We start from the raw sequence: 15072 nt of genomic DNA on the forward strand, positions 1-15072 counted from the left end.
TAAAAAATGAATGAAAAATTTGCCAAGAGTCATTTCTCCTGTACCCCCAAGTCTTGGCTTAAGCTTATTCCTATTTAGCAAACCATTAGGCATGTACTAAAGCCCCATTGTTATCAGCACACACTTAAATGTTTTTTTTCTGAATCAGATGCTATATTTTTTATATTTTAAACATTAAGAATGGTTTTACAAGTATCTGTGTTAATACAAAATGGAGGAAAAAAGAAAGAAGCTGGTTCTGTAAAAGACAGGAACCAAGGAAGAATTAAAACAGAGACGTGTATATATACCCTCACACTCTATAGTTCAAGGGATTTGTACCAATGCCTTCTAACTGCCAACTACTGCTCTAGAAAGTCCTCTGGTAATGTGGGTGGCTTTAATAATGTGTGTCCAAGGAAGCAATGAAGACAAGAGAAACTGAAATTTCTTCATCCCAATTATTTGTTACAACTGATATTGCTGTTAAAAAAGGCATGATTTTTTGAGATGCTGAACATCTCTGATGAATTCCACTGACTTAACATCAACATTTCGCAGGATGAGAACCTTTGCCTGATGGATATATTTAGGACAGAGACAGAAAATCTGGTGTTCCAGCTGCTTTAACAGACTATGGGAAGGATTTGCAAGTAAAATGCACTTTGACTAGTTTATTTTAGCTCATATTAAAAATTGGTGTTTGCTACAGTATAAAAGGCTGTAGCAGGGACATGCCTAATATACAAAAACATTATAGAGTGAGGAATCAATGTATTATATATAATGAGACTTCACACAAAACTGTAACATATGTTCCTATCAAGAAATGCTATGGAGTGGGAAATGTATTACTTAGTTGGACTTCACCAACTACTCTCTATTTGTGTGTTTCATTTGTATTCATCCATAGTTAATAGCATTTTATATTCTTCCCCTTTTTCAGAATAATAGTTGCTAAAAATTAAAAGGTTCTCTTGCAGAGGATGGGGCTGCACTTTTATTACTGAAATAAGTAATACACAATTAGGCAAAGGTAATCTATTACTGTATGTTATTAGCAGTTCCAAATACATCATATATTGTGATTTATTTTAATAAAAAGTATTTTTGGATTTTTTTAAGTAATTTACTAGTATAAGTAAATTAAACTGAGCAAAGACACTTGGTTTGATTTAATGGGAATTACCATAAAGAAGCCAGGAATTCAATTTATTTTGGTTAGTGATATGCTGTAATAAAAACATGCCTAACCAACCGATAATTCAAAGAACAATAAACCATTATGAGTCAAATCAGAGGACTCCATTTACTTATTACCTGTATTTATTTAAGCAAACCAAGGGAGATGAAATGTGAAATGAATGTGCTATTGATGGGTTACAAATACAGTCTGAAGAAAGCATATTCATCTCCTAAAAAAAGCGCATTTCTGAAATAAAATGCTATTTTAGGAAAACACTGCTGGTAACCAGATTTCAGCCATATTTATGGCATATTTTCCATTTATGTCTGAAAAATGTAAAGCATCCTTAGTTAAAGAAAAAAAATAATCAACTCTTATAAACTATATTAATGGGTATGGTAGCTTTGAAGCATGTTGTTTATTAATATAATACATACATAATGCTGGGTTTACTATTTTATTTGAACGCCATATCATGTTATGCAAAATAAATTTTTATGTTACATCCACTGTGACAACTAAAATGTGAACTAGTTTGCATAGGTTAGTAGCTTGGGCAGCATGATGTTGCTCTAGTCCACCAAGGCTTAAAGATTCACAGTGTAGAGGGAAAAAAACAGGAATTAAAGCATTTCTACTAAAATATATTTTAATAGCTGGTGTTAACTTTTTGCATAACAAAAGCCAAATTATATCAATACATCAAAGAATCCGGTAATAATTCCCATCCTTTGAAAAAAACCCAAACATTTCCTTCATAACGGCATATTCCCAAATAAAGTACATTTTTGCAAAATAACTAGAACTTTACACACTGTAAAGCAAATATATGCCAAACTGCACAGCGGTTCATTTTTGCTTTTTATATCACACTGCAAAAACCAACAGCTGAGTGTGATTCCACATCATGCTAATCAATATTAATACAGTCAGTGCTGCTTTCTGTTGGCCTAGCAACTTGTAATATGTAATACTAAGTACACATGATTGTAATGCTACAGTACTTTTCCCCCTAAAATTAAAAAAAAAAGTTTCAACAGCAACCGGATTACAACTTAAGTACAATATGCAAACTCTATGTATCAGACGCAAAAAAGCATATGAATTCCTTTCAGTATACGGTTGTAGTGCAGGAAGGTAAGGAAGGAAAATAGCTACAAGTTTTCTTCCAGAGAGGCGATAGGATTTGGAGCTGGGGGTTCCTACAGCATAAGCATTGCAGAATGCTTTATTCTTTTAGCTCACACCAGCAATTTTGCCTCTGCCAGCACAAAACACTCAGGTGTATGCAGTAGTCTGGATATTTACCATTAGATAGCATCTGTTGCCCTTTTTAGGACACAATTTAAATATTTAGTCACTAAAGCTTGCTCCATATTTAATGTAGAATGCTATTCAAAACACTTAAGGTCTAACAGATTTTATTTCTCATTCCACATTCTGCCACTTTGTGTATTTGACTATTTTATAACATAAGGTGACATGTAGCCATTGTACAATAAAAACTAAAATTAATGTCATCCTCATTGCTTAAGGCCTTCTTTATCCCGAAGAATATCTTAGGAGAGATGTATTTATCAAGGATATAATGCATTGATGATTCCCTGTCAAAACCTGATCAGTTTAAATGGTGTGTAATATGTCAAATGTAATCATGAGAATCCCATTTCATCAATATTAAATACTAATCTTCTGTACTGGATTATTACAGCTGAAGTATCTGTAGCTTTCTTTAGGAAAAAAAAAGGTGGGCAAGTAAATGGGCAAGTAAGATAATGAGCCTCAAGGTGCCCATTTGTTTTTTGTACTTTTATGTGTATTTTTATCTTATTTACTATGTTACCTTTATATGTGTCCATAAAGGAAAATAGCAGATTATAGTGCCCTTCTTTTTGCAGCACTTAGGGCATGTCTACATATGTGATGTGTTATGTTGCTGTACAGCATGCTATGGCGATGTAGTGATTATGTGTGTAGCACCAGGTATAGCGTGCCATTACAGTGACAGAGTGGCAAAATTTACCTGTATGCCACATGCATGGTACAGTAACCGCCCGTACTGCGCCGTGCATTAGTACTTCCAAAAGGCAACATGTAGACATGTCCTTAGAGATGAATGAACTCCCAAGTATAGAATGTCTCAGAATACTGCCTCTTTAGACAGGTCCTTTCCTTCTCCAGTGAGATGTGTCCATGTAAGCAACAGATAAAGAGTAATGTTGAAACACTGCGTTAAACTAGAAGAACTAGATTTGCACTATCCCTGCTTATTGGCTATTTTAAGGATGAAAAAGCAGTATTTTGCACTGAATTACCCTGACATTCCACTGCATACTAGCACGGCCTAAGAAACTCCTTGTAAGAAACTGAGCTTGCAAATTTTGAGTGTTCACGTGAGATTTTGTACAGAAAATATTTTGGATCTCAAAAGATTTTGCTAACTGGGCGCACACATTCTGAGAAATGAGAAACTCTGCTAATAACAGTGCTCTGTAATGAGAATTTAGTTTGTTGTATATTAAAATAAAAGCTAAATGAGCATGAATTAGTAAAAGATTTCACTACAAGAAATGCTAAACATTCATTATTTTAAACAGAGATCAGTAATTATGATGATATACCATTCTCAAGAGAAATATGATTCACATACTGTTTTGTTTTCTTGACCTTTTTTATTTTGGAAATTGCTTTAAATACTTTGCCAGGCTATAGAATATTCAAAATTCAAAAAGATAATTTTATTTCCACTGCTTAGCATAACATAGTCTTCTAATTTCATAAAATACTTATTTCTGAATTTCCTTTTTAACATACATACAGAGTTCAATACTAAATATTTATCTTCCAAGCTAACGTGAAGAATGCTAGTGTGATTATGGGCTTCTTTTTAAGACACTAAAAACAGCAACTTGATACTATATATATCTGTTCCTTATGCATCCTTTTATTTATATCTGCTTAGCACACTGACAACTTATTTTTACTGTTGTCAGCACTACAAAGCTAAAATAGCAGCACAACAGCAAGTGATATCCAGTTCTACCTCAGACTCATCAGAAAAATTTGCCAACCATCATAAAGTGTGATTTTCTTATCTGTTGTTGAAGACTGGTGATTATAGCTAATGCAAAACCAGACTGCTTTTCAGAGAGCTTTTAGACTTGGCTTAAAGTATCAGCAGTTTGAAAGAAGTTGCTTGACTTGCAAAACTAGCAAATTTGTTATGGAAGTCTACAATAAAGGATAAGGGCCTGTGGCTGCAGCTGCTCCCTAAGCAAAACTCATGCTGTCTTCCACAGAATATTAAAAGCACAGTAGTTGCAGACTCAGGCCTATCTATGGAACAAAAAAGTTCCATCCTTACTGAGTTATTTTTCCTGGTTTTAACCACCTCAGGACATGCTCCTGAACCCCAAAAGTATCATCCTTAAAATGAGTTATCTGACAAGAAAATATAGGTACCCCACTTACTTTTCAATATTTATGGACTCACTACTATATTTTTTAAACATAATCATTGAAAGTTATTGTTCTCTGTCTGCCAGCTTTGGATAGGCCACCTAGTTAACTATCCAGTGGAATTGCATGAACTCGTTGTTTTTAAATATTATGCAAAGCAGAGCTGGCAGCTATCTAGCACTAACAGGGTTTCAGGGGCTGGGGGTGGCTGTTGTTTGTTTTGGGGTTTTTTTCTCCCATCATGAATACTTATTGCTTTCCTTCATTTCTGTTAAATGAAATAGTGCCAGCTTGGTGACTTTGTGAAACCAGAAATATAAAATTCTCTAAAAACATAGTATAACTTAGTCTCTATTTTGTAAATCTAATACATACAAGATCACTGGCACACTTGCCAAATTTCAAATGGCAGCTCTCTGGCTAGTATTTTTAACTCATGTCTGAATACATGAGTATTTATGAACCATCAGAATAAAAAACAACCATATGTGTTCCTTAAACACATACACATTCCCCATGAAGGTTTACAGGATTTTGTGCTCCCTCTGACTTAGGTGAGAATCCTGTAAGGAGAACAACATGGCAGGAACAAAGCATCCAAGAGGAGTCCAGTTAAAGTCAATGGAGCTTTGTGATGGAGTATCTGACACTAGGTTTCTATTTCAGGACTGGAACTTCAGTGATAAAGCATCTCACCTGTTACATCTCACTACTGAGATACCAATGAATCCTTCAATCCTGACCCCAAGCTGAAGGAGCACTGGAAAAAATAGCCGACAGTTTATCAGGAACAAAATCGTCATGGCTGCAATATGGCTGCATTCTAGATAGTGTCCTGATAATGTCTCAGAAAATTGAAGCCAGAAAGATTGCAGCTGGTACTATTTTTCTCCTTTAGCTTGGTCTGAATGTGGCTTAAAGTAGAAGAGAAGTAATGAAGTTGCATAAAAGTTGGGACAATAATATTTACATTTTAGTACTGAAACCAAAATCTGAAGACTTTTTATGCAGGAATGAAGGGTTCTGTTAGATCTAAGGATAAAAAATACCTGAAAAAAAAGAGCTGATAGCTTTCCTTTTTTATCCTTAGGTAAAGAAGGAAGGTGGAACAGAACTGGTAGAACAGTTGTATGCTTAGCATTCCTGTGGTGCTACCATGAGCATCAGCAGAGGTCAATGACATTTGTCTTTCATTAATCATTTTGTATGGGTATAGCCCATTTTGGGATAACCAAATGGCTTCACATATACAATGGGAAAGTTTTGGAAGAAACTGAAGGTGTATGCCACTGGACTCAAATTCAGTACAAAATAAGAGCTTCTCTCAACTTGTTTATGGAGATGCAGCAGAGGTGGGAATATCAGCTTGTCAGCAAAGTTACCATTAAGTTAGTCGCATGTTAGAACAAGGAATGTAGCTATGTGTTTCATGTTGCCACATGTCATGTGGGCCCCAGACTGGCTATTTACAGCAGTAATACAGAGGAGGATAAAGGAAGTGAAGTGAATTATTGCATGTACAGTGCTTTAATGGAAGCTGCTATCTAAATGCTAAGTATTATTAAAGGGAAATAGAAGAGGTGGCAATTAGGTTTTGCACTCTGGATAGTGCCTATGGGAAATGTTCTGTGTAAAAGATACCAATATGCCATGAATCAAGGAATGGTTACAACTGATGAATTAGGTAGCAGGCCAAACTGACAGAAGGGAAGGTCACAGTCATGAATGAGAGCAAATGGAAGATCCAGCAATGAATGAAATTGTGTGGGCAAGTGGGAGTTGAGAATTTTTCACTGTCAAAGCAGACTTTCAAGTTACGTATAAGGCTGCTGGGCAGTAGGGTTTCTACCAGTATGTTACCCGCCATTATTTAAAATTGTTGACTTGTCATTTTAATTCGCATATTAACTGCTCAAATGTTAAAGAGCTTTCACATTATTAGAGAGTGTTATTAAACTAAGAGTATTAAGTTTCTTGTGACTGCAAAGTGATATAAGAAAAGAATCCATTTTATGGTTATGTTTAAAAGAGAAAGAACCTCTTTATATCTATGGGAAAGGCATTTCTCCTTTACAATTAATTGACAGAAACCTTTACATGATTAGCAACACCAGTCTTCCACATGATGGTTTTAGAGAGCATTATTATTAAGCAATGCTGTTTTCAAGCTCAAAGCTTCTTATTGATTTTTTTTTCAGTAAAGGACCAGTATGTTGGCTTATGCTTGTGAATATGGACTGTTATAACAGTGACAAAGTAAGGAGTGTGTGGTCATAAAAGTTTTCTCTGATTTTTTTAAAAGGTTAAGTTTTGAGTAAAGCTTAAAGGACTAGAGACAAAAACTAGTTAACAAACTCAATATAATTTGCTGGAAGCATTCCTGTTTTCCCAGTTCTCTGAACAGTACCATACATCCAGCCATCATCAATTGGTTGCACATTGACGATATAGTCACCATCCCTGAAGGAAACTTCATCTTCATCTTGAGCACTGTAGTCATACATAGCTCTGTATGTTCTCTGTTAAAGGAAAAGAAGCCAAACCATGAAGTACCCACCACAGAATGACATATCGCCTCCCTCTTGCAAACATACAAAAGAGAGAGAGAGAGAGAGAGAGAGGAAGGAAGGGAATCTTTAATAAGTTTCATCATTATAGTGTTTAAATGCGTATACAGAAAGAGAAGATAATGCTTAATATCCAACAGGTATCTCCCAGAAAGGAACTGGGTGAACGCTTCATGCCAAATAGTTTATTCAACAAATTCAATTCCCCTTTCTGGATAAAAAAAGATAGTGATTTTGATGAATACACTCAAAACTCTTTCACCAAACATATTCAAGCTAACACATTTCTCTTAAAATATTCCCCATAATTGTTGCTTCAGTTATTTGTTGACCAAGATTCATTTTTCACTCTGTAGCTGTCCATCTGAGCCACATAGCACTGTTTCTACTCCCTGTTTGGATAATCCCAAGCAGGCTGGTTCCAATGTGAAAAAAGCTCTGCTTTTAACTCAAGTTATTTAACCTGTTACATCGTTTCAAAACTATAAACTCTCTCTTCCTTGCTAGGATTTTACCTTAAGTTATCTAACACATGCTTTTCCCTTAGGAGAAACAGAATGGATGAGACTTAAGATGCCTATGTATATATCTGTATGAATATATATATTTACCATCATTCATGTATACATCAAATTTTAAGGAGTATTCAGGCACAACGTTGTGATATTTTATTGTTTTTGTAAGCATGTCTATGAGCAAAATTTTGTTTACATGCAACTTTTTAGGCTGAGAGCTGGTATTTTATTATTCTTCACAGTCTTTGAGGAAACTCTAGGATTACTCTTGTTCCTAGCAGGGTCAGGTTATGCTTAAGGCTGAAATTATATTTTTTTATTGAATGGCAGACACCTACATCCATGGATTGTCTCATTTTAATGTAAATCCAAACAGAGTATAAAGTACTATCATTAACTGCCTCAGTCTTTTCTATTCTTTTGTCAGTAGCAAGCACAGTGTTTCTTCCTTCCAAAATGAAAAAAAAGTTTCATATTTATATCATATTCAGTTTTCTACTGAATTGCACACTGTGGCTTCACACTCATTTAGAGTAGATTCTCCCCAGATTCTTCTAGGGCATGTTTAGTTTTACACTCACTCTATCTGGAGAATGAGCCTTCCCCAAATTTTCTTTGGCTGGAGGCCACAGGAGCCACTCATTAAAAGCTCATGGGAGTTCTCAGTATTCTTTCCTACCACTCTCTCAAGTAGAGAAGCTGGGGTAGCTCAAGAGGCACAGGTCACTGACTAACAGCTCTTTTTCAAGGACAAAGTGGACAGGAATCTACCTGGGATGGTTTAGAAAAAACAAATCCTGCATTGGTGTAAAAAGTTAGATTAGATATCACTTAGGCCACTTACAGTCCTAAGATTCAATAACTGATGTCTATCATAACCAGCAACATAAGATGGATGTTTTAGCTAAAATGATCAACAGAACAAACAGTTAATGTTGGGAAAAAAAAAACCCCAAAACAAATCAGTAGGATCAACTCTATAATTTGAGAGATAAATTAAGGAGCCTGCCTCCAATCTGGAAAGATAACACAAGGCTGCTTCATGTTCAGGTTTAATTATATTTTTAAAAATGAAAATGTAAGCTGTGCCTTGTATCAATGTGTGAGGTTTTGAAGCGGTGATTTTAGGAATCTTTGGGTAAATGGATGCTAGCACACACGGGAAACTGGTCTTGATATTCCAGGCCAGGCAAATACCCTAAATTTATCACAGTTGGACATTTCACAATCCAGGGCCCTGGCTGACCTATCATGTGATTAACATGTTGACTGTGATAAATTGTAACATGCCACATATTCAGCCAACTCATGGTGCAGAAAAATGGCAAATCAACCACAAAGTTCAGAGGAGGGTTCAGAGGAGGGCCACTCGTATGGTTAGGAGCCTGAAGGCAAAGCCCTGTGAGGAAAGATTGAGGGACCTGGATCTCTTCAGCCTCCACAACAGAAGGATGAGAGGTGACCTTGTGGCCGCCTACAAATTCATTAGCAATGAATAGGAGATGCTCTGTTTACCAGGGCATCCCTTGGAGTAACTAGGAACAATGGCTACAAACTGGTGGAGAGCAGATTTAGGTTGGACATCAGGAAGAACTTCTTTATGGTAAGGGTTGCCAGAACCTGGAATAGTCTTCCAAGGCAGGTGGTGCTCTCCCCTACCTTGGAGGTCTTTAAGAGGAGGCTGGACATGCACCTGGATGGGGTCATCTAACCCCAGTGCTCTTTCCTGCCCAGGGCAGGAGGTCAGACTGGATGATCTGCTAAGGTCCCTTCTGACCCAAACATCTATGAATCCAAGTTGTTCTAAATTAAATGTGAAACATTTTTGTGGCTGGTTTGTATTGCGCTATAAGTATAACAAGTAGCATATGTCCTGAACTTGAGACCACCCCCTGCTTGAGCCCAACAATCAGTTCATTATCAAGATTGGGCAGGGGGGAAGGATCAGAGCCTGGGACACAGATGCCATCTGCCCATTGAAAGACTTGCCTTTCAACTTGACAGTGCCCCAGGAACCAGCATCAGGGACTGGAGTCCCTGTTGCCAGGCTCCCTTTACACTGGCAAACTGAGCTCCCTTTACACTGGTAACCTGAAAGAGTGCCATGAACCTTTAAAAAGCATGTGCAGCTGAGGAACTGGGGAGTTCCCTGATCCCCAGCTGTACACCCTGGCAGTCATATGATTCAAATCTAAAGAATTTTATGTCCCATCCCAGAAATGGTGTATCCTGCCTGGCATGTCAGGGTTCATGATTTTAGGGAATGGGCATAAACAATTCCTTATATCCCAATCATGTGATTATATTCATGTCTGCCAGGGACCTCAGAACCATCTATATGGGCCATTTGAAGCCTGGGGGTCACCTACCACAGCTTTGTAGTAAGGGGGCTCTCATTAGCACCATCATACTGGGTACAGAATCAGTTGTTTTGCATCTTCTTTCCCTTCTGAGTGAATAATAGATACAAGACAGCTCAAAATGAGAGGAAAATTAACTTGTGGTTAAATACCAGGTACTATAGAATTGGCTATGTGGAAAATCTGCTATAAACGGTACTTCATTCTTGCTTAGTATACTATCATTTTACTGCACCTTTACAGTGAAGCTCATCTGATGATGAAAAGCTCAGCAGTCATGAATTCATCTCTTTCTTTACTTCCACAAGGAAAACATTTAATAAACATGTCCCTTGACAAGAAGCACAGCTCCCTGGAACCATGCCTTTTTTTTTTCTTTTTTTTTTTGAGGGTGGGAAGGAGGGGTTGTTTTTTAACCTGTGTGACTCATTTAAGCCTCCTTGACTGCATCACAGTAGGGCGAAGTTATAAAGTCTATCTGATACATTCTGACTTTTAAAAATTTTAATAGGGCCTTAATGCTGCTGTGAAACCCAAAGTTACAGCCTTAGCACCTAATTAGGTGTTAAATGGCTGTCAGGAGAAATCTCCATAATAATCCTATAAACACTTGGTGTCTAATTATCACTTCAGAATGTAGTCTGGGCTATATAACAGAATTATTCAAGCCTAAATTACTTGAATAAGGTATTTTAAAAATACATTTAAGTAACTTATGGAAGAGGCAAAGATTTTTGTTATGGTATCTGAGGGCCTCACTGTAGATCACAGCTTTTTGGTGTGCTTGAGATGATTGCTAGTTTTGTAGACAGGTATGTTAGTCTATGGGTTGTTTGCATATGGTTGTTTGTAGGAAACCATCCTGGATATGGACTGTGGCATCTAGAAAGTTGATATTAGTGTTTGAGTATTCCAGAGAAAGTATGATCAAAGGGTGATAGTTGTTAAATCTGTGATGGAAATGAATAAGTGATTTATCAGATGTTCAGTCCTGATGATGAACATATTATCTATATAATGCAGGTATAGTCCAGGTTTGATGGTGCAGTTTTCTAGAAATTCATTCTCCAGGTAGCTCAAGAGAAGGTTGGCATAGAGGAGCCACATTTGTGCCCATCCATGTACCCACAGTTTGGAGGAAGTGATGACTGCTGAAAGTGAAATTGTGGATTAGGATGAAGTGGATGATTGGTGAAACCTTGTTGCAAATCTGAGTGTACTCTATGTTCTCACACATATTTCAGGCAGGCAGCTGTGCCTTCACATGTGGGATATTAGTGCACAGAATGGTGACATCCATTGTTGCAAGTCTGGCCTTCTTATCAGGGAGGTGGTTGATGTTTTGGATTTTGTTGAGGAAGCATGTTGTATCCTGTTGAAAACTTGCTCTTTGGGTGAGAAGTGGTTTCAGGATAGTTTATATGAATCCCAATAGCTCTACAGTGAGGGTGCCACAATTGGATATGAGTCTCCCAGGGTTTCCTTGTTTGTGAATCTTTGGGAGCTATAGCAAGTTCCTGGGGTAAGAGAGTTGTAAATTAGTGGAAGTAGTTTTCATAAAACTGGATCGGAAAGGATATGATAATATTTTCCAGTTCTAGAGTGAATACTGCTGCAGGGTCCTCTTCAAATTCTTTATAGTAGTTGGTGTCAGAGACTTGTCTGTTTGCCTTATTAATGTGGTCTTGACAACTGAGGATGGCTATAGCTCCACCTTTGTCTGCTGGTTTTATTACTATTTCACTGTTGGATTTTGGGACTGGATGCTATAGAGGGGGAGCATTGAACCGGATATATCTAGAGTGATCTATTCATTACCCACCCAGGAATCTACCATTATTGGTTTAGAGATGAAAAAGAAAACATCTCCAACCCTTTTGATCTTTCATCCAGGAATTTATCTAGTTTCTTTTTGAACCTGGCTATGCTATCTGCCTCAACCAGCTCCTGTGTCAATGAACTGCACAAATTAACTATGTGCACTATAAAAAATACCTTTATCTTGTTAGTTTTAAACCTGTCTCCTACTCATTTTAGTTGGTGCCTCCTAGTTCTAGTATTCTGGTATTCTAATTACTTTGTAATTAACAATTCCTGTTCACTTTTTCCACACTCTTCATGATTTTATAGACCTCTACCATATCCCCCCTCAGCCTTCTCCTTTTCAAACTGAAGAGTCCAAGCCTTTTTAGTTTTTCCAGGTATGGAAACTGCTCCATACCCCTGATCATTCTGGTGTTCCTTCTCTTTATCTTTTCCAATTCTACTGCATCTATTTGGAAATGCAGAGACCAGAACCGCACACAAGATCCTTTTGGAGATACAGAGACAAGAACAGGTATCCCTGTTTAAGTTGATCCCTTTTGGTATAGATCAGATAATCATTTCTCAGCTTTTCTACAGTCCTCCTGCATAGCTGTGTTGCATATATGGAGTTGTGTGCATTGCTAGAAGGTTGCAGAAGACGAGTCTCCTTGGGGTGATGTTATGTTTGTTGCAGAAGCTTAGAAAGATGTTGCTGTGTAGGCTGGCTTCTTTTTTCTTTGCATTGTGGATTTTCCATTATAAGCAGCTGATTCAGATATCTTCCATGTTTTGGTGCCATTGGAGTGATGCTGTAGCTGTGACAGGCAATGATTTTTGTGGGTGATATCTTTTATTGGACCAACTACATGCTTGCAACCAAATTAGGCAAACTTTTGAATGCAAGGACAAGGAAAAGGCATGTATCAGATTCATAGATTCAGATGGGTTCATCATGAGAGGTGTTGAGTGTTGTAGCAGTGGAGATGAGTTGACAGGTTTTGCATTTTGCAAGGCTATGTCCCATTTGATACCTGTTGAACAGTGGGGAATTTGCTTCTGATGATGAGTTGGGCAAGGTCAGGTGGAGAGGCTTCTGTGCTACAAATTACCTCAAGAGTGATGCTGTCTGGAGTTTTCTACTCCCAGTAACCACTCATAACAACAAGGGTGAGAGTGAGGTTTCCAGACTAACAGCAATCCAAAAATGAAGATAAAAGTCCTCACCAGCAAGGCAGGTGGATGAAACAAGAATACGTCACAATGGTTGCAAAGGTACATGAGGGCTAAAGCAAAATAAAAAACTTGTAGTCTAGGTTTTCTTCCCACAAAGTATTGTGCAGTTTCTGATATGCAATTGCATCCCCATGTTAAAAGAACACACATGCAGGCATCCTCCTTCCAAATAGCAAGTCCTATGGCAACAGGGGCAGGTGCTAGTATCTACTGGAAGGCCTTAGTCACAGACCTATACAGAGGTAATGATGGTCTTTTTGTAGTTGGAACTGAGACAGATGTGTATTTTGACAGCTGCAATCATGACTGAGAAGGCCTATTTAGGATCCACTCTGCTTACCTCACCTTGGAAGCATGATAGAAAAGGTGCCTTAAATATAGCCTGTCTCATTTCACCTGAATGGAAAACCCAGTAGACTGCAGTGGGATCACTCTATCTGTGGTCCAAATCAAGCCATCAAGTTTGCAACCTGGAACATTTACACCTTAATGGGCAACACTAACAGTGACTGACTGGAGCAAAGGATGGCACTTGTGGCCAGAGAACTTGCACCATTTGATACTAATATTGCTGCACATAGTGAGACCATGTGCACAGGAGAGGGACAACTCACAGAGCATGGTGGTGGCTACACCTTCTTTTGGAAAGGAAAAGCCAAAAAAAAGACAAACACATACACGGCATTGGTTTTGCTGTCAATGCCAAGATTATTACTCAGATGATAGAATGTCCAGTTGGCATCAACAAGCATCTCATGACCTGTTGTCTTCTACTGACTAACAGACAACAAGTAATAGTCATCAGTGACTATGAACCAACCCTTAATGTACATAACGAAACAAAAAAAGAATGACATTTTAAACCAAGTCGTGTCATCTGTACACAAAAAAGATACGGTAATTTTTATACTAGACTAAGCAGAGAGTTATGAAAAGGAACACATGGAAAGGAAGAAGTGGAGAAAGTAAAATCAAATGGAATTCTTTTTCCAACCTAGTGCTCCGAACAGAATCTCATAACCCCCTTATTTCGCCAATGCAACAAATGGAAGATCTCATGAACAACATTTGATCATCAGCATTTCATCATCAATATTTGATATGTTCCATCATATCCATTTGTGTTGCCCCAAAATGATGCAAACAAAAGAAACTACCAAGAAAGAGATTCAATATTGAGCACTTGAAAGAGCCTGCTACAAGCAATGAGCTCCAGCAGTAACTCAGTGATAAACTCCCTGATCTCCCTTTTGATTCGACACCATTGGTTAATTAGAGAGTCTGAACAAAGGCATCCATGAGGAATATGAAGATTCTCTAAGCTTCTCCGGAAAGAAACATCATGACTGGTTTGATGATTATGATAGGGAAATACAAGCTCTCATTGACTGAAAAAGAAGAGTCTTCAAAGCTTCATAGAATACATCAATTCCAAAAAGCAGCAAGATAGTCATCGCCACATCAAAGCTGAGGCCCAGAGAAAAAATTGAGAGCAAAGTAACAAGTGGTGGGAGGACAAAGCAAGAGATTCAAAAGTCTGCGGATAGCCATGACATGCATAGTTTCTTTAGTATAACCAAAGCTATATATGGGCCAACCATACCAGGAGCCATCCCTCTCAGCTCCAAGGATGGAGCAACACTCCTTAGATGCAACTCCACTACCACCTGATACTGGAATGAGCCACTTTCAAGAGTACCTAAACTGAGATGCTAATATCAAAGAGAATAACATCAAAGCCATTTCACAACACCCCACTAAGAACTACCTTACAGATCCACCAATTTATCAAGAACGTGCGAAAGCCATTAAGCAGAAGAATAACAACAAAGCATGTGACCCTGATGGAATACCAGTTGAAATTTACAAGCAAGATGGAAAAAGCTCCCTCACCAACTACACATCATTATTATGAAAATCTGGAAATGGGAACAGATACCCAGCGACTTGAGAGATGCCAAAATCAT

General features: G+C 37.7%; 1 protein-coding gene across 12 annotated transcripts in view; it reads right to left on the minus strand.

Annotated features, from left to right (window-relative positions):
* Window positions 1–1298: 1298 nt before the first annotated feature.
* NEBL (nebulette) overlaps window positions 1299–15072 on the minus strand; it is a 159794-nt gene continuing 146020 nt past the window's right edge. For 6 of the 12 annotated variants that reach the window (XM_025199731.1, XM_025199734.1, XM_025199733.1 and 3 more), the window contains one exon: window positions 1299–7143. In XM_025199731.1, the coding sequence (XP_025055516.1) occupies window positions 6967–7143 (177 nt within the window). In that variant the 3' untranslated portion in view covers window positions 1299–6966. The remainder of the gene's footprint in view (window positions 7144–15072) is intronic. The other 6 variants (XM_025199736.1, XM_025199730.1, XM_025199726.1 and 3 more) reach the window with 3 other exon arrangements.

The sequence above is a fragment of the Alligator sinensis genome, unplaced genomic scaffold (assembly GCF_000455745.1).
Source record: "Alligator sinensis unplaced genomic scaffold, ASM45574v1 scaffold221_1, whole genome shotgun sequence".
NCBI classification, from domain to species: domain Eukaryota; kingdom Metazoa; phylum Chordata; order Crocodylia; family Alligatoridae; genus Alligator; species Alligator sinensis.